Source organism: Mixophyes fleayi, chromosome 7, assembly GCF_038048845.1.
Source record: "Mixophyes fleayi isolate aMixFle1 chromosome 7, aMixFle1.hap1, whole genome shotgun sequence".
Lineage (NCBI taxonomy): Eukaryota > Metazoa > Chordata > Amphibia > Anura > Limnodynastidae > Mixophyes > Mixophyes fleayi.
Genome location: NC_134408.1, coordinates 146,029,918 through 146,050,846, shown reverse-complemented (window position 1 = coordinate 146,050,846; position 20,929 = coordinate 146,029,918). Strand labels below are relative to the sequence as shown.

Here is a 20,929-nt window from a genome sequence, read left to right as displayed (position 1 = left end):
TGTTGCCCCAGCAGAAAATAACTGGAGCTGCATATTTACTGACGCTGTCATTGTGCAATGCAATAAGTTGCTGGCCCCCTCGGGGCTTTTGGAGGTCAGGAGCTGCCTCCTTACATGTTCCATTGATATTGAAGCTGCTAGGATCTTGGGAATTCTGAGGATGAGCCATACTTGTCTGCCTCACGGGGGCTTAACATCAAAAGACCTCTCACCTCTTGATAACGTTCCAGCTTTGGGAGCCTGAAGGTGATTGTACACAATTGTCTGCCTTGGAAAGGAATCTTGCAGCTGGCGGAGGGTTCTGCACACAGGGGCTGTGCTCAGCTTCACAGGAATGTTCTCTGCCTGTGACAGGTGTTCAAAAGAGGGTTCATTCTGGGGAACACATTAGAGTCTCCTATCAAGTCACTGTCTAGGGCACAAAACCCCCATCCAAGCACAGAAATCAGCACCTACCTAGAATCTAAAAGTCTGCTAGTTCAGTTCCCTGCTCACCTGGAATTCTAGTAAAAGGGTTTACAGGAAGCCAAGGAAAAGGTGAAATTAATGAGATAAAGGCCTTTTTATTATTAAACATTGTTTTGCCTTTAACGACTGTTTCCGCAATTTTTAGTATTGGGGCCATTTAGCAACAATGTATCACAGATATCTCCAGCATTCACTAAATTATCTCTTAGTACCGCAGTCACCATATCCTCTATGGGAACTGCGGTCTTGTACAATTTAACAAGGTTGTCTTCCTTAGCTGGCATTAGCAGCTCACCCTATAGTGGAAGCTTAGCCAGAGGGCGAACTTCTGAACCCTCCCTGGCAGAGTGAACGCTCCTCCCCTCCAGTTCACCATTTGCAGGAACAGGTGCTTATTGTAGCAGGTCTCCCAGTATGTTGGTAAATCACTCCGTTATTACATCATCATCATCATCATCATTTATTTATATAGCGCCAACATATTCCGTAGCGCTTACATCTCTCATTGCTGCAAATAGCGGCGATGAGAGATGTTAGTTAACGGCCAAAGTGTGCGATGAGTCTTAAATAGACCCCTAAACCCTGAATAGTTGACCAATAATCTCCAACGACACTATGCTGCTGAGCATAGCTTAGTGTGTATTTACAAGACACACTAAGCAAACTGGCATATGGCCTCTCTGCCTCAGCCCCTGTAATGTTAAGATATCTAGTGGGGGGAAAAAAGAGGACTGTGAAATCTGGGACATGTGAATACCTGGGACATGTGAATACCCGGACATATGAAGTTATAGTCAGATCACAAGAGCTATTCATTTGGAAAGTATAAAGTAAATCCTGGTTTTGCTTCATCCACAAGTTCACCGGAATTGATGCAATACAGGGAGTAGAAGGAATAGAAACATGGCATTGCATATACTTGTGCACTGTAAGGGTTAATTTTTTCAAAGGTCAAGGGGGTCAGCCTGCCTGCAAGTTCCCAGGTATAGTAATCAGATGCAGAAGTGGCTGCGCTGGAGGAGTGAAGCGATTAGTAACAATTTCATGCACTGGAGCAGACTGCGAGACCCCCTGAAGTTGGGTCTGTAAATTAGGAGGACAAGAGTTTTCTTATCATTATGTTTCAGCAGCTCTTCACTGGGACTTGGCTGGGGCGACCCTCTGCTCACCCAGCAGTCCTAAAACATAAATACATTAAAATTCTTCCACAGAGCGAAAGAATGCGGCAAGGCAGGGAAATAATGGCTTTATAATTTATAACAACAATGTAACAAAGGAAGGAGGGTAGAGTCAGGTTAGAGAAGCAATGGAGGAACAGATGACAGCGGCCTTCCAAAAAGGGTCATCCGCATATGGCTGTCCTCACTGCCATTAATCAGAGGGGCGCATCACCAGAGCTTGGGCTGTCTGTTGCTATCAGGCCTGAGAGAACAGCTTAAGGCAGTTTTAGGTATATTTGGATCACTACTGTATGCAAGTGTATATATGTATGTATGTGTATATATGTATGTAGGTGTATATATGTATGTATGTGTATATATGTATATATATGTATGTATGTGTATATATATGTATGTAGGTGTATATATGTATGTGTATATATATATATATATATGTATGTATGTGTGTGTATATATGTATGTATGTGTGTGTATATATGTATGTAGGTGTATATATGTATGTATGTGTATATATGTATGTAGGTGTATATATGTATGTATGTGTATATATGTATATATATGTATGTATGTGTATATATATATGTATGTAGGTGTATATATGTATGTGTATATATATATATATATATATATGTATGTGTGTGTATATATGTATGTATGTGTGTGTATATATGTATGTAGGTGTATATATGTATGTAGGTGTATGTATGTATGTATGTATGTATGTATGTATGTAGGTGTATATATGTATGCATGTGTATATATGTATGTATATATGTGTATGTATGTATGTATGTGTATATATGTATGTGTATATATGTTTGCATGTGTATACATGTATGTATATGTATATATGTATGCATGTGTGTGTACATACATATATATATATGGTTAATTTAGCATGACATTTATTAAATATATGACAAAATTGCAATTAGCCAATTTATCTAGAGAATTGTCTGTCCCACGGGGCTTACAATCATCTGTTACCGTCTTTATCTGGTCCATGATCGGCACACAGATACCGGGCAGGCGTAGAGCTTGAGCCCCCTGTTCATACCGTGAGCAGGACGGGTGGCAAGGATGAGATAATTTAAGCAGCGCTGCGTGTGCTATTAGGACTTGGCAGTACTTGTGTTTTCTCTCTCCTGTTTAGCTTGGATTGTGCGGTCTTATTCCCGTTACTGGCTGTAACCTATCTCTCTCAGCATTATTTGCATTCTAGAGTAAAATAACCGAGTATTCCTATAACAGCCTTATTTTTTCCATTTAAAGGGAAATAATTAGTCTTATATGAACGAATTAACAGCAACTAATTAATGAGTGATGTCATCCATAATAATTATAAGCAGGCTGAAATTCCTTATGATTAAACTGTAAGCTCCAATGGGGCAGGGACTGATGTAAGTGAGTTTTCTGTACATCGCTGCGGAATTGGTGGCGCTATATAAATAACCGATGTTGATAATTGTTATTATTTCTATAGTTTAATTATTTAGCACCAATTTTATCATAAATATTACACAAAAATAAATATCACTTATATTATTGCAGAAGAACCAACTGTTGGGTGAATGTTAGTCTGTTTGTGTGGTAGAGAATTTTAGAGTGTAAGCCCCACTGGAGCAGGGACTGATAAGAATTGTTATATATTGTCTGATTTGTAATAATACTAAATAATATGTAGCTATGTGATAAGTGAAAATGCAGATTGGTAATATCTTGGTGCTAAATTTTGGCTTGGTTTAATGCAATGATAGGGAATCTTCCTTATCAATGAGAAAGAATCTGATAAAATAATCAAATACTAGATCTATTTCTGGACAAATGTGCGAGCTCTTTAGCTCCCTCCTGTGGCATTAAAAGGGAAGAATTACTTATTTTGACAACTTCATCCATCGTACAACAGACACAGAAAATTCTTAACCAGGGTCTATGGCAGTGGATGCCAAACCTTTTCAGTTCAAGGCACCCTTAGGGTCTCCATAATTTTTTCAAGGCACCCCTAAGCCAAAATAATTACCAAGTAGTCCCCCGTCTTGCTTACCACTGGCCCTGGCTGAGGCACCCCTGTGAGATCACCGAGGCACCCCAGGGAGCCTAGGCGCACAGTTTGGGAACCACTGGGCTATGGGACATGCGGAAGCTTTAGCATTGAATGGTCTGCAGATAATGGAGAGATTCTGCGGCCTATTTAAGATTTTCATATTTTTGCCCTAATAAGTAGAGATGCTCAGGCTCCGTTAACTTAGGGGAACCGAGTAGGTTCGTGAGCCGGCTCGTTACTTTTGCGCAATCTCTGATCTGAATCGAGGCAAAACGTCATTGTTGCGTTGTCGGATCTCACGGGTTTTGGATTCCATAAGTACCTCTCTCCCCAGGAGATCCAGCGCCATTGCTCACACAGAAACAGGGGTAGCAGTGTTCTTGTCACTCTCCAGTCTCCAGTGAAATTGCTCAGTGCCATTGCTCACACGGAAACAGGGGTAGCAGTGTTCTTGTCACTCTCCATTCTCCAGTGACATTGCTCACACAGAAACAGGGGTAGCAGTGTTCTTGTCACTCTCCAGTCTCCAGTGACATTGCTCAGTGCCATTGCTCACACAGAAACAGGGGTAGCAGTGTACTTGTCACTCTCCATTCTCCAGTGACATTGTTCAGTGCCATTGCTCACACAGAAAAAGGGGTAGCAGTGTTCTTGTCACTCTCCAGGCTCCAGTGACATTGCTCAGTGCCATTGCTCACACAGAAACAGGGGTAGCAGTGTTCTTGTCACTCTCCTTTCTCCAGTGACATTGTTCAGTGCCATTGCTCACACAGAAACAGGGGTAGCAGTGTTCTTGTCACTCTCCAGGCTCCAGTGACATTGCTCAGTGCCATTGCTCACACAGAAACAGGGGTAGCAGTGTTCTTGTTACTCTCTATTCTCCAGTGACATTGCTCAGTGCCATTGCTCACACGGAAACAGGGGTAGCAGTGTTCTTGTCACTCTCCATTCTCCAGTGACATTGCTCAGTTCCATTGCTCACACAGAAACAGGGGTAGCAGTGTTCTTGTCACTCTCCAGTCTCCAGTGACATTGCTCAGTGCCATTGCTCACACAGAAACAGGGGTAGCAGTGTTGTCACTCCTCTCCATTCTGCAGTGACATTGCTCACACAGAAACAGGAGGGATAGCAGTGTTCTTGTCACTTGACAAACATTGACTGGAAATGATTTTAAATTAATGTTATTGAGGTTAATAATAATGTAGGGATAAAAAAGAGCCAAATTATGTGATTTTAGCAAAAACAAATAGGGATTTTAGAAAAAAAAAGGGATCCAAAACCAAAACACGCAGGGGCGATTTTGCCAAAACCAAAACCATAACCAAAACACAAAGTTAATCCAGATACAAAACCAAAACCAAAACACTGGGGTCAGTGAACATCTCTACTAATAAGAATCATCTGTTATCGCAACGTTGACAGACGACTTTTTGGGGCAATTTGCTATAGAAGTCATGTCGGGACAGTGCATCCGATAGGAGACTGTCCCGGTGGTGACTTCTTTCTAATGAAAACTCCAGGTTCTGAACCAGAGTCTTCAATACGCATTTGTGACTAAGGATCGCGCTTGAGCAGATGCCATTTGCGTTAAACAGCACATGGGAGAGCAGCAAGGATGCCGGAGGGGGATCTGAAGACCCTCTCTCCTGTGATGCTCTCCCCATAGGAATGAATCATCATCATCATCCTCATTTATTTATATAGCGCCAGCAAGTTCCGTAGCGCTTCACAATTGGGAACAAACATTAATAAGACAATACTGGGTAATACATACAGACAGAGAGGTAAGAGAACCCTGCTTGCAAGCTTACAATCTATGAGACAATGGGAGTTTGATACACAAGGGCATGTGCTACATCATATTGCACAATGGACCAGCTAGAAGGCAAAGGTAAAAGTTTTGAGTGTGCTTTGTGTGGCAATGTTGGTCAGAGGGTTGTTGTCTTGCATTAGCTGTGTAGATGGTGGCAATAGGGTTACCTAGGAATATTAATATGGTGGTTGAGGAATATTATAAGCTTGCCTGAAGAGGTGGGTTTTCAGTGAACGCTTGAAGGTTTGAAGACTAGAGGAAAGTCTTACTGTACGATGGAGGGAATTCCACAAAGTGGGTGCAGCCCGAAAAGGTCCTATAACTAAGAATGGGAGGATGTGATGAGAGTGGGAACGCTAATACCACCTTAAACTAAGCTTTTTGGAGCATGATCAATTGCCCACACCGCAGTCCCCATTGAGTATGGGGACTGCCGTTTAACACAGTACTTTTCCTAATGCAGGAGACATCTCCAATGGGGAAGGGGGGGGGGGGGGGGGTTGTAGATTTACATATATTTTTTTTTACTGAATGAATGGCAGTTGTCACATTGTCTCCTTAACTCCTGTATCATGGTAATGCCAAACTTTCCAAAAAACATATAAGATGACTATGCTCAAACCATAAACCTGGCATATGAATAGAAGCCTGACAGTCGCGTTATCAGACGTATAACCGGTCCCTTACAGGCCTTTCTTAAAGTATATCAAACAGCTTTCATGCCATCATTTGCATCAGCGATCGCTCATGTATCCAGCCAATAAGTGCATAATGTAAAGAGGCGCTTGATCTGTGCACTTCTGCCTTAACAGTGTCATGGAAGATTTCAGAAACTGAGAACAGTACAGTTTCTATATATTATTATTACTGGCTTAGTTTGAAGACTATTTGTGTTTATTTGAACAGACTGGAAATGTACAGGCTTTAAAAATAAAAGTTGGTGCTATATATATATATAAATACTATAGGACAATACTACTTTATACTATACTATTTATAATTATCCACAAAATGATAAGACTGCAATGATCTGTCAACACGCTTCCTCCTATCATCCCTGTGATGGTTCTGTCCTCGTCCTCTGATTGTCGGAAGAAATTTCAATGCATAAAGATATTTTATAACATCACTGTCAAATATCCTTCATAAATGTAAATCAGTATGGCATGTAATTGATAGTTAATGCACAAATATATGTAAAAACTCCTGTAAAATATATCCTTATATTTGTAGAGTATTGATGTCACTTAGGTCTCATGACTCATTGTAGAATGTGCGCTTCGTGATGGAATGTATAACTGTCAGGGAAGGTAAAACACACCTGGATAAGAAGATCGGATCATACAAATTCAAACATGGAATAATGTGCTTCCTACTGTCTAACCAAACGTCACCCTGGAGTCCTATAATCTATGTATGGGGATGACACACTCCTCAGTGACTTATAATATCCTATTTTACTGTGGAGGGGTACATTATTTCCAATATAATTCATGTATGAGTTGAAAATATGTATTAGCTATATGAGAAATTCTAAAGGGTATATTTACTAAACTGCAGGATTGAAAAAGTGGACGTGTTGCCTATAGCAACCAATCAGATTCTAGTTATAATTTATTTAGTACATTCTATAAAATGACAGCTAGAATCTGATTAGTTGCTATAGGCAACATCTCCACTTTTTCAAACCCGCAGTTTAGTAAATTTACCCCTAAGAGTTAGAAATATGTTTCTACCTGCATCATGTGACACCTATTATATATAAGATGAATTTGTGGTAGGATCCATATTGAAAATTCTATCTGGCTTAGAAGAGCCAAACATAAATTATCTTTGTAGACAGCGGCAGAACTCTACATTGACGAATGTTGCTGTAAACTACGGAGCAAGTGCAGCCCAAACTTGTGCCATCCAAAGAGGTCTCTGTTTTGCTATTTTCAGAGCAGAGCAGAAGCCTTAGGGGCTGAAGTTGGGGATTTGGGATTGCTGGGGGTCTCCTGTGGGTGTATGAGATGGGGTATAGCCATTGCTGCCCCCCCCCCCCTCGCCTCTGGACCCCCTGCAGCCACAATAGTTCTGCCATTGGAAACATGGGCATTTACATTGCCAGCTACAGGAACTGATGAGTGCAAAGGAAAATTGCATCACTGCGAAGTGTGAAAACATACTAGGAAGATGCTTTTAATTTTAGTTCTAATATTCTGTTAACCCCTTCATCCCAGTAACAGACAAGATGAAATGACAGAATACACAGCCCGCAGTGATAAGATTCCTGAAATGAACCATAATGAGTGGCAGCCACCCAGGGTCTCCTGCACCTGCTATCATCTCTGGTTCTGTAGTTCTGTCTTTACAGCCCACTGCCCCCTCCCCTCCTTGGCCCCAGCCTAAGATCCCTCTGGAGAAAATCAAAGGGCTCATTTCATTTGGCCCCACTGCTCGCCTGTAGATCTGATAACGCCTTACACCTGTCCCTCTGTCTCTAGCCGTGCCACTCACTCGGAGGGGAAGCGAGGCAGAAGATCCTGGCATTTCAGCACTGGCTGCTCTCGCACCATGTCAGGGTTATCTGTCAGCAGTGGAGAGATATCTGCTCAGGTGCACAATGAGGTTTCAGGAGAAAGGGAGGCTAGCCCACCCGTAGCCTTCAATCATTTATTGTTCCATGGATCCGTTAGTGTAAGCAGCACTGTGCATAAGCTAGAGCTGGTATATTAATAGGGAGAAGAGTCTGCGGCTGTTTTATGGAAGTACCCGGCTGTCGTGTCCTGTGCTATGGACAGCCAGCGGCTAGCTGGGCCGGTCCCATAGTGGGCTACCTTGGGCTGGGTCACAGGGCTACCTGCATGTTTTTTTTCCTTTAAAATGTTCCTAATAGGCTGCTGAGCCTAAGCTCGCCCTCTGGGTTAAATTTGCCAGCCAGCCCATGTGGACAGCTGTATTTGGATGCAGGTGTTTGGTCTAGTAAATAAAAGGTGATAGTGGTAGTGGACCTCTGAAGAAGGACCTTTGTCCTCTGCTGTTAGCCTTCTTCCAATGGTCATTAGTAAACAATAAAAGCAGAAAGAACAGAAAGCTGGGCCTAACCTTACCCCGGTGCTATGTTGCCAAACACAAACTCCAAATTCCGTTATGTGTAGCTGGAGTCACAGGACTCATCCACACCAGAGAGGATGTGCTACACCAGTGGATCCCAAACTTTCTCAGTTCGAGGCACCTTTAGGGTCTCCATAATTTTTTCAAGGAACCCCTAAGCCAAAATAGTTACCAAGTAGTCCCCCACCTTGCTTATCACTGGCCCTGGCCATGGCACCCCAGGGAGCTGCGGCACACAGTTTGGAAACCACTGTGCTACACAATGGCATCTCGCTGCCCAGGAGCCTGCAGGCCCATCTTACATATGTTTAATTAGCTACTGGCTGGAAAAGTCAAAGGGGTATATTTACTAAACTGCAGGTTTGATAAAGTGGAGATGTTGCCTATAGCAACCAATCAGATTCTAGTTATCATTTATTTAGTACATTCTACAGAATGATAGCTAGAATCTGATTGGTTGCTATAGGCAACATCTCCACTTTTTCAAACCCGCAGTTTAGTAAATATACCCCAAAGTGGTAAGTGTATCCAACCTTCTAAAAAGGAATTATGGAGGTGTGGCTCACAGCTACCAATCAGATTCTAGCTATCAGTTATCGTGTACATTCTAAAAAATGATAGCTAGAATCTGAATGATTGCTTTGGGCTTTTCATTCTTAGAAGGTTAGATACATTTAAGTTTCCATACCTTAATAATACATAAGATGTTTGAAATTGTATTTACATTTGCTATGCGGCTACATACAAGGTATTGTTCTCAGTTATCAGCTATTTTCTGCAGAAATAAAGTCTCTTACAATGGGATTACTGACCGGATATCTACTGAGTGTACAATTGCATCTCACCAAGATGACAAATATCTTCAGTCAAGACAGGCACTGAAACTATTACAAATATATTTGTGAATGTTATTACTTAGCAACTGTTTTTATATAGGGCAGCTTGTATTTAGGCTTAGTGGACCATTCATGACACAGATGTGCGTATCCCTCATCCACCCAACAGTTTTCATTGGCCAGCTTTGCACTAGATCAGGCCAGGCCAACCTGTGGCTCTCGAGGGGTTGTGAAACTACAAGTCCCAGCATGCCCTGCCAACTATCAGCTGGCTATCTACTTGTAAAGCTGGGGCTTGTAGTTTCACAACACCTGGAGAGCCATAGGTTGGCCTAGCCTTCACTAGAGCTACAGGAACTAGCTTTTGATTGGTCACTAAGATTTACTCATATTTGCACTTTGTTAGTAAATAAATTCCAGAAGTTTTATTTAAGGATCCTGAATGTAAGTTACACTTGAGCTTCAACTGTTCAATCCTGAATGAACACAGTGCAGTTCAGGCGGGTAGTACCTGCTTGTCATATCGACAGCATACTTGCCAACTCTCCCGGAATGTCCGGGAGACTCCCGCATTTTGCGAGAGTCTCCCGGACTCCTGGGTGAGTGTGGCAGTCTCCCGAATTCTGCCCACTTCACTAGGAAGTGCCCCACTTCCTAGTGAAGTGGGCAGAATTAGATCCCAAACGCCACAATTCCCAGTGAATCGCGGTGTTTAGCCCGGCCCCCCGCTGTCAAATGACGCAATTTTTGTCATTACGTCGCGAGGGCGGGGCCAAAATGAACACACTTTCTATGCAATAGCCATCTCGTTAACTGTTCATAAAGGAGAAATAGGAATTTTGCAAAGTGTATCAGTTTTACAAATCTATAATGATGTCTCTCAGACTTTGTGATGTTTAGTAATATCAATGATTAATGTTTTGCTTTATTTTTAGCTTTGGTGTGATATGTAAATAGCTCAATGGTAAAAGCAATGTGCAGCGAATGGCGGTTTATTTAGCACCTTAGTCAGTATCTTGGTATTTGAGAAAGACTTTAAAAACAATGCGGCAGTTACCATTGAGTAGCTAATGAAATATGCTTTTGAGTCAACATAACTGTTCTGACATTGAAAGAATTAAAAATTAGTAGTTTTAAATAGAGACGCTCACTGACCCCCGTGAACTGGTTTTGGTTTTGGATCTGGATTAGCTTCGTGTTTTGGTTTTGGTAAATCCACCCTTGTGTGTTTTGGTTTTGGATTTTTTTAGAAAAAATCCTAAAAATATGCTAAAATCACATAATTTTGCTCTTTTTTTGTTCCTACATTATTATTAACCTCAATAACACTAATTTCAAGACATTTGCAGTCAATTTTGACCACCCCACAGATCACAATATTATTTTCATACACTTTGGGACAAATACTGCAGCGACCTGGCTGGATGGTAAGCAACAGAGCAATGACACAAACACACGGCAGTTCCTACCACATCTAGGACACATTGGCACACAGCAGTGGCAGAAAAGAAAAATGGGGGTCTGCCCTCCCTCCCACCCCTCACTATGTTGGATCTTTAAAAGGAATTCAAAACTTGCGAGATCCGACGACGTCACAATGTCGTTTTGCCTTGTTTTAATTTCCAAGGGCTCGCGACAGTACCAAGCTGGCTCAGCCTGGTACTCGGATCCCCTAAATTCGGGTGTGTTCGGTTCTCGAGGAACCGAGCCTGAGCATCTCTAGTTTTAAAATGTAACATAAGCCTTAGCTACTGCTAAGAAAAATGTAGGCTGCCCAGTTCTGATTAATTAATGTAGCCCTGTAAATAGGATCTGAGGAGACAGAAAAGAATAGTCCGGATGAGAGAAAAGTCACCAGCAAAATGCCACGTGATCTTGTTTTTATTGTTTGAACCAAACAGAAATAATTGGCATTTTCATGTGATTGAGATCCTCCGACTTCCTCTGGAGGAGTTTCCCAGCTGTTTGTTACCTCAAGCAGATCACAAACAGGACAAATCATTGGGGTAGACGCCTTTACTTGAACCCATGCTTTCCGGTGAAACGAGGGACAAATTTCTCTATCAGCCCATTTGGCAGCAAACTCTATTTTCCGTCAATTTTTTTTTTTTAAAGCGTATAATCTGGATGAGTAACCTTCTTCTAAAACACAGATAAGGATTCACCTGCCTGATTGATCTAACTTTACTACAAACACTGAAATAGAAGGTAAATCCCTTCCACCTTTTCTAACTGCTTTTCAAAGAATCCTTTACTATTATCAGACTAAACAAAAACTTTCTTTAGACACAATAAACAGTATTTGACAATGAGGCAAAAGATGTATAAAAAAAATGTAAAGAAAAACTGTTTAGCAAAGTATTATAGTTTGATCGTGTGCCTCAACTTCAAAGACTGGATTGTTATCACTGTACTGCATTCATTAGATTGTAAGCTCTTGGGACAAGTGCAATCCTTACCCTACAATTTAGTAAAGAAACAATAGCGGTTTCTCAGATCATAAAACATATACCAACTGCAAACGTGACGATGAGAAATAAACATTTATATTAATGTTTCGTAATGCTCGGCCGAGGTCCATAAATCCTGGGCTGAAGAAATAACGTGTGCTTCCTGAGATAGGATTTACATCTATCCCACACGCTGCGAGTCAGTGTTTGTGTTAGAGTGACACATACAATTCTATTTTCTAAACGGTTTCAAACAGAAAGTGGAATCTCGGATTGTGAAAGTCTTCATTGTATCAACACGTTAGAGGAGGAAGTGTGGTACTAAGAGGTACTGAGAAACAGGGCTTTTATATCATTGTAAACTGATCATTTCACACTATTTTCCTCCCTAGACACCTAGTGATGTGATCGCACCACTATTTCACTGTGTACTTCTCACAAGCATGTGCAAGACTAATCACTTTTAAAGAAACCTGGGCTGAAAAAAAGTTACTGGGCGGGTTTTCTTTAATTTACTCTACAAAGATTTGCCTAACAAACTTTTCGTACTATGGACCATACAGTGAACACAGGATCATCAGTTGTGAATGGAAGAAAGAAGGTTTCACCATCAGCATAGGAAAGGGTTCTTTACTGTAAGGGTGGATACGCTGTGCAATTTCTTACATGTGGTTGGTGATGGTGGCTCAAATTACTAGAGGAAATTATATATAGTGATTATAGATATAGTGATTGGTCCTGGAAATGTTTTTAATTCCCATTGTTGTGTCCAGGAACAGATTTCCCCAACCCCTGTGAGGCCAAACTGGCCACTGTCAGACTGGAGGTTGTGGTAGAGTTTGTGAACTTGACGGATCGGTGCCTTTTCTTCACCCTTACTTATTATATACTTTACAATGTGCCCCAGTGCACGGTGTATGTGCTATGTGTGAGTACATGATCTGTGCAGAAAGTCAGCGACTGCTCACAAATAAAGGATAGGTGTGTTCAGACAAGTCCACATTTGCTCATTTAAATTTTGGACTTTACAATACCAGCATATTTAATTTTCTGCAAACAGCCATCTTCATATATATAAAGAGAGAGAGACTCTGATGACATCACAAACACACATCTTCATGTATATACTCTGATGACATCACAAACAAACATCTTCATGTATTTGGACTCTGATGACATCAGAAACACACATCTTCATATATATAGACTCTGATGACATCACAAAGACATCTTCATGTATATAGACTCTGATGATATCACAAAAACATCTTCATGTATATAGACTCTGATGACATCACAAACACACATATTCATATATATAGACTGATGACATCATAAACACACATCTTCATGTATATAGACTCTGATGACATCACAGACATCTTCATGTATACAGACACTAATGCAATCATAAATGTGCAAAGATGGCTTCTGTGCTAAACTGCATTTGCACATCTTCAATAAACCCCAATATCCTTGTAGAGTAACAAACGGAAAACTGAGCTCACCATTTATAGGTGTGATGAGGACCGATGTATGCAACTGATGGGCCTCCTAATGTTGCGGTACTAGCTCTGATATGCTGAGACTTGTAGTTATAAAACTGTCCTGTTCTAAGTGAGAAACAAGGCTGCACTATCAGACTGAGATCCCTTCAAAAACTTTTTTTTACTTATTTTTAGTTTTATATTATAAAATAATAATAATCAGTAACCTTTAAAGGTGTCTGTAATTATGTTTAAAACCGCTGCAATACTGGCATTTATCTGTGCAGAAAATTTAGCATACTAATAGGGACCAATCATGATGTCAATCCTTTTCTCTGACTGGCCAGTTAAAAAGAGTGATACTGAAGCTGCTAGCACGGCAGTATATATAATGATCCCATGCACTAGAGTGAGATATTGCAACTGATGTGAGCATGGTGGTAAAAAATTAAATGGGAATCCCTAGTATACCAAGGATAAGGCAAGTTAGCAATTCACTGCCTCATTTAGAGTCGGACGCAAAGGCGTTTCAGGCGCATTGTGCACCTTTACACTGACGCACATGCTCAGTGAGTACTTGTTCCGTCTGCTTTTCAGATGCAGTATACACTTGCGACATCTTGCGTCTCTGTCTGAGAGAAAGGGCAGAACGCGGAGAGTTATGTAGGCATGAACTTGTATAATAAAGATACTATGGGCGTCTACCCGCAAATAAAACCATAGACGGACTCAGACGCAGGCGGAACACATGTCAAAAAAGAGAGAAAAAGTGCGGCAGAAATGAGGAGGCGCCAGTAGTTAGCTGCTGCGGGAACTGGCTGCAGCTCGGTAGGGTATTACAGTGGGTCACAACTTGGGTTGTGTCCCACTCCTAATACCCTACCGAGCGGTGGGCAGTTCCCGCGGTTGCTCATGAATTTGCGTTTTAGACGCACATTGCATCCGACTCTAAATGAGGCACTCTGTCTGCACTGTAAAGCAAATCGGGGCAATGATGGAGTGTGATTTATTATGCGATTTTAAACCCGCCATAAATTGGATATGTTTTTTTCACTCAAACCTCTTTAAAAATCTGCGGTTTGTATAGAAACGTATCTAATAGGCGGTTTTAAAAGACGCAACCCACATGCACACTAGAACAAGCTGCATTTGATTTATAGCAAACAGCTGGTTTGCACAATGAAGAGATCACTCCAAATTAACCCTTTGCGACGCCTCTGATTTAAACTTACATGTATCTTTAAGACATACCTTTTAGGTGTACCTCTGTGTGTACCGTGGTCCTGGGGCAAGTTAATGTATTGATGATGGTGACTGTCCAATTGGTGCTCTGGATCCACCTCTATGCTATATTTAAACTTTGAGGTATCATAAGATAGGTCTCTAGATGTATGTTTGCAGTAACTTCAGTTTGTATAGATCCCAGGTCACAAAACCTGTATTGTGGTTCGCAGTCCCCGAAATTGATGTGTGGTTTTTACTTTCATGAACTGATGTGGAGTGGGACGTGCGTCAGCTTACGTAGCATTTTTTGTATCACTCTGTGCATGATCAGAAAGCATTGGAACGCAAATGCGCCTATACAGACCTGCGTGTATTAGACATTTACGCCCGTCTGCGCCTGGAGAGGTAGGATGGGCAATAAAGGGGTGTATTTATGTTGTCTAATTATTTTAAGGAGTAATTCACTCCCATTTTGCGATCAGCATCAGCCCCAAAAGTCGCATTTAAATGCTGTTTTAAAGAACCACACTTTGATGCAACCAAAGCACTCCCGACTTTATAAAATACAATGATAAATCTATTGTTGTTTGCATAGACTTAAACAGGCAGGTGGAGCTGTCTCTAGATAATTTATGTGCCTTTAAATATGTTTCACCAACCTTTAATTGTATATAAAAGACATGAAATTCCTACTATTATTTTTTTGGGTTAGAGGGAAAACTTTTAAAACGAGTTGAAACTTTACAATTCAGTGGAGCATACATCTCCTAGCTTTGTATTATTTCAGTAAGACCCAGCAAATTGACACTAGGAGGCTTTTAAATTCCTTTAAACTTAAAAAAAAAAAATCTCAACTTTTTTTTTTCTTGCTTGCTCCACTTAAACGTCTCATGTCTTCATATTTCTGTGCATTGTGTGTGACATCCTGCTGTTATCTCTTATTCTCTCCTTCCATCAGGAGATAACCTCTGCCCAGGAGCTGCCACCTGCAGGAACTTCATTCCTAAGACATTTTCTCTCTCTTTACAATAAATAAGTCTCTCCGTCCAGAGCTATCTCTCCATCCAGACCTGTCAGGTCTCCTCTCTATTCTCAGCCTCTCTATAGAGTGCATTGATCATCTCCCGAACACCAACTTATCAAACATGATTATTCCCTTTCGCCCCTCCGCCATCCGATGCGGGTCTAATGTATTTCTATTCTATTTTACCATTCCTCGCTCATCTCCTTCCAAACCGGGTCACTGCCAAGACCGCTCTGCATTTTTCTGCACGTGTTTGAATGACAGGAGAGATTTTGGGCCAGAGGGAGTGGATGAGGACAGAGGCATTGGACATTACCTTTTGCTTGTGTGCGTTTTACCCCAAGACGGCGCCACAAGCTGCCAGGTCAGGGCACTGCAGGGACCAAGGTGTGTATTGAGAATAGGTCACATCATGCCCTCTCCCAACCCACACACCTGCCCTATAGCCTCTGCCCTTCCTGTGTATGTAGTATAGTGTGTATTACATATGTTATAAAGTAGTCCCCCGATTCCATTTAGGGTAATGCGCAATTAATAATTCTCCTAATTCCTTTTCACCTCCCTCTATCTCTTCCACTCCTCTTTCCCTCCTCCTTGTCTTTCCCTCTCTTCACCTCCTTCTCTCCACCCCCGACCCTTGTGTGTTCCTCCCAAACGGGCTCCCCTTTCTTAGCTCTCAGCTTGCAGGACAGTCTATGCCCGCTGACTGCGCTCTGGAGCCACTGGAATCCTATATACCCCAATCCCCACTGCCCTAGCACGCGCTGAGTGGTGCTACTGTCCTCCCACCTCTCATCCATCCCCATAGGGAGAAAAGTGAACAATCCAGGCATTCCTCGGAGTTTTCTACTTGTTGATCTAGCTCCTTGTGTGTTCTTGGCTGCCTCCCTTGATTGCACTGAAGAAGCAGAATATATATTTTCTCATCTGTCTAGAGAATCCCCTCACTCACCTTGTCAGAGAAAGCATGATGCCACTGTCCAGGTCTCAGCTGGGACTTTTCTTCATCCTCCTGTGCCCTGCAAACATCATAGGACTTTGGTGGTGAGTAGCCCCAGACTACACGATCCTAGATGATAACCCTGGCTGACTTATCTCACAAGCTCCCACTTGCCCCACTCCACATGCCCAAGATATTTGATGAACGTTATCCACAGCAAGCAGAGATCTGTTTGGGGTTAGTCTCGTCCTAAAAATGTTTTGTCAGGAGCATAGTGAAATCTCTAGGTGCTTGTCAAGTCAACTTAACTGGTTGCTGCTACAGATCAGTGACATAATGCAAAGGACTCAGACAGTGGGGCTGTTGACAGACTGGGGAGCAATGCTCTGTTGCTCTTTGACAGCCATGGGATTACATATGATTGCTAAAAATAACAAATGTTGATGTGTAGTTGATGGAGAGGAAGCAATACTCTGCAGTTGCCTGGTTTGTGATAATCGGTGTAATAATAATCGGTACATGGGTTGAAGAAAGGTTAATGGCTGTCACTGAAGGGTTAAATAGCATAGCGCATGTGGAAGAGTATCTGCAGCTTTGCGCGGAAATGTTAAAGAGCGGACAGATGTATTAAACGTCGCAAGAGTGTGATTGTTGCATTATGTGCAGATAAAGTGGCTCAGGCAACCTATGGCTCACCAGAATATATGAAACTACAAGTCCCAGCATTGGAATGTTGAGACTGGTAGTTCCACTACAGCTTAAAGCCGCAGATTGCCCGGGTACAGTACAGTGCACCGAGAATAACTAGTCTGCGATGTACCTTACTGTGTATAGCAGGCTTAGGCAACCTGTGGCTCGCCAGCCACAGTGGGACTACAAGTTTCAGCATGCCTTGCCTAGGACTTGTAGTTGTATAACGGCTGGGGAGACAGGTTGCCTAATCTTGTTATACAGTATAATTACATCAACCTCTGGCTGAACGTACTGTATTTGCTGTTGAGATATTGTCTGTGTTTTATCTTGATCTCACTAAATTAATGATTACCAAATGAACTATATAAAAACGAATACAGTTGAGACAGGTTGTACGTGTCCTGGAATAAACGGGTTAAACTGCTCTGTAGAAGAATTGGTTGGTAATCAGTTTTTCCTTGTTTCGTTTTATTAAACGCCAGTGTCAGGCTGGTGATAGTTAAATGATTGCACAACCCAAAAGATCTAGTTTTGTGGCTCACAGTATTTTAGTGTGTGACCCGGGAGCGGAGTCTTCCTCAATCAGCAAGTGTTCATTTGCGATCCAGATGGGAGAGCCCAGGTGGCTATCAGCTAGTCTGACTGTACTGCCACCTTTGCAGCATCAGAGAGGAACTGTGGCTTTGTGTTATAATGACCTCTAGAGCTTGCAATCTTTCCCCCAGTGATATGTCTATACACCACTGTGTGCATTATACAGAGAAGTCACATTTTATATTTGATTCGCATATTACATGTGTGTGGTATAGCATTTACACAATAAGGAAACAATTACATTACTACTCATTTGGGACACTAGCAAACCACCTGGTAATATGTAATAACCCTACAAATCATATGTGTACATTAACTCTTTACTGCCCTGGAGCTTAGTTCATGATACTTAACATCATCTCTGCATTGTTTCCTACTAATTCCTCTACTCCCCTTGTGATACTAAGGGTTACAGAACATTTCACAAAGTTACAAGTTGCTTGAATATGTTGCTTATAATTAAATATAACTGAACTTCTTTAGAGAAAGAAAAATACATATTGTTTACTAATAGCACTACCTCAGCCTCAGACAACCCTGATTCTTCAGCTGTTGTGAAACTAACCCCCCTGGAAGCCTATCTGCCAGGGATTGCTGGGACTTCTAGTTCTCCACCAGTTGAAACTTGCTACTTATACTTTTGCACCTGGATATTTTGGATAGTGTGATTTGTTTGATTGTGTGTTTTGTCACTGTAGTTATTGCGGTCCATAAAAAATTTTTGGGGTCTGTGTTTAAAATATTTCATAATCTATAGATAGCAACATTCAAAGATAGTGGAGTGTCAGAGAAAAATTGGTAGAATTAAAACTTTTATAATAAAATAAATGTAAATGTTTAGTTGGAATTAGCTGTAAACAACATAGAAAGTAATAGTTTGGCTGTGGGTGGTGGGAGCTGTGAGTCTCTTATTTTGATGAACTTTATGCCTGTGTATGTTTCAAATGTTCTTAACAAATTTGAGTCATGTTTCCCAAGAATACAGACAGTTGGTTGAACTGAAGTAAATCTGGGGGACAGGAAGGTCATTTTCTATCTATATTTTCTTTGGCCACTTAGAAGAATAGATGGTACATTCAGCTCCAATGACATTACCTCTTGCAAATACATTAAAAACGCACGTCCAGTATGCAAATGAAGACTATTATAATTCATTGGTGATCATTTTCAACAGCCAGGTCCAGTGCATATACAGACATAGGACCTGAGTTTGAGTTAGGAGCAAAGCAAAGAAAAGGAGCAATTTTGCATCTGGACAAACCATGTTACAATGCAAGGGGTACAAATTGACTTTTTTTTTTGCACGCAAGGGAAATACTGGCTGTTTTTTTCATATAGCACACAAATACTTGATAGCTTTATTTTTACACTGAAATTAAAGTTGATCTATGACATGCCATATCCCAACATTTTAAATTTACCTCCCCTTCCAATGCAACATGGTTTTGCCAAGGTGCAAATTTGCTCATTTTCTGTGCTTTGCTCCTATCCTATCTCAAAATCAGACCCATGCTCTTTTGAGACCAGTTCCTCTGCTTTTGTGTTTGGTGCATAGACCTGTATGAATTTGCCACTTGTTGCTCTGGAGTCTAATTATGAAGGTCATCTGGGACTTTCAGTTCCACTTAGTGAATAACAAAAATGTTGAACATATATATATAGATATATATATATATATATATATATATATATATATATATATACACATACACAAACACACACACACACACACATATATATATATATATACACATACACAAACACACACACACACACACATATATATATATATATATATATATATATATATATATATATATCAATATTACCCTTTGACAGAATAAAGTATTTTTTCATTGACTTTTTCTGCTATTGCTGTCTTGAGATAACAGAATAATGATTACAATGATATCAGGATGTGATTATCCAATAGGCTGTCCAGGCTGCAGCCCGGGCACAAGGCTTTTTTCTTTGGAGGGAGGGTGCAAACACTTTTGGGGTGCAAAATTGTAACAGGGAGAGGTATAATCTGAAATAATTCACTTAAAACTATTAGAGAACAGTTGTTTTCCAAAGTAAAAAAAAAACATGAATTTTTTTGTTTGTAAGGTTTAAATCTCGATGTATTACCATGGCAAAGGCTGATGCCAATGAGTCATACTTGGGCGGGTGTAGGAGACACAAGGATGGTGATGGGCACAGGCATTGGTGAAGGTGGGGAGGTACCTAGCGTGTATTAGCCTGGTGTGTAAAGCGAGCAGGCGATACAAGTGTATTAGCCTAGGGCAACCTGAACCGCTGCAAATCCTCTTATCTCCTGCAGTGTCCCCTCGATGTATACAGTAACGCCCTATCTTCAGTGAAAACACACGTTTTTCAACGGAGATAGCAGTATTAGTCCTACAATAAATAGACTTATGTGAAGAGTCTGCCCCTTGTTCCATAAACTTCTGCAAAGTCAGTAATTGCATTGTCTTCCCTGGGCCACCCCGTCACTAAACCAACCTTTTATACCAATGTTTTCATTTTCATTTTACTGTCATTTTACTATTATATTAATTTGAAGTGGTGATGGACCCTATGGTTAGGCATTTTATTATGAATCTGGCATGTCCTTTAAATATTTTGGAACCATTGTTTTTCTAAAAGCACAGGTGTGAGTAAAGTGCAGTTCCCGCTGAATGTCCATCACCTCGGACCACGAGTAAATGCTCAGGGGTATATTTTCTAAACTGCGGGTTTGAAAAAGTGGAGATGTTGCCTATGGCAACCAATCAGATTCTAGCTGTCATTTTGTAGAATGCATTTAATAAATGACAGCTAGAATCTGATTGGTTGCTATAGGCAACACCTCCACTTTTTCAAACCCGCAGTTTAGTAAATCTAGCCCTCAGACCGCTTTCACATCTAAAAAGATTGTTGTTTGTTAATTATACGGGTGCCACCATGGAAGATGAGCCGTGCAGGGATGAGCTGTTTGAGTCTCGCACCCCAGCGCGGAGCAGCAAGGAATAATAATCCGCCAGCTATTGGTTGGGCACCCGTCCTGCCAGTTCCTAAAGAGTCGGATAACCAGAA

General features: G+C 41.1%; 2 protein-coding genes across 2 annotated transcripts in view; one reads left to right on the top strand and one right to left on the bottom strand.

Annotated features, from left to right (window-relative positions):
• The window catches only part of LOC142098309 (sterol 26-hydroxylase, mitochondrial-like), a 293,770-nt gene that overhangs the window by 71,768 nt on the left and 201,073 nt on the right, over positions 1-20,929 (bottom strand). The gene's annotated exons all lie outside the window — the stretch shown is intronic.
• Positions 16,267-20,929, top strand: part of WNT6 (Wnt family member 6) — a 71,417-nt gene continuing 66,754 nt past the window's right edge. Inside the window, exon 1 of the mRNA XM_075181051.1 lies at positions 16,267-16,668. Coding sequence (XP_075037152.1) covers positions 16,592-16,668 — 77 coding nt within the window. The 5' untranslated portion in view covers positions 16,267-16,591. The remainder of the gene's footprint in view (positions 16,669-20,929) is intronic.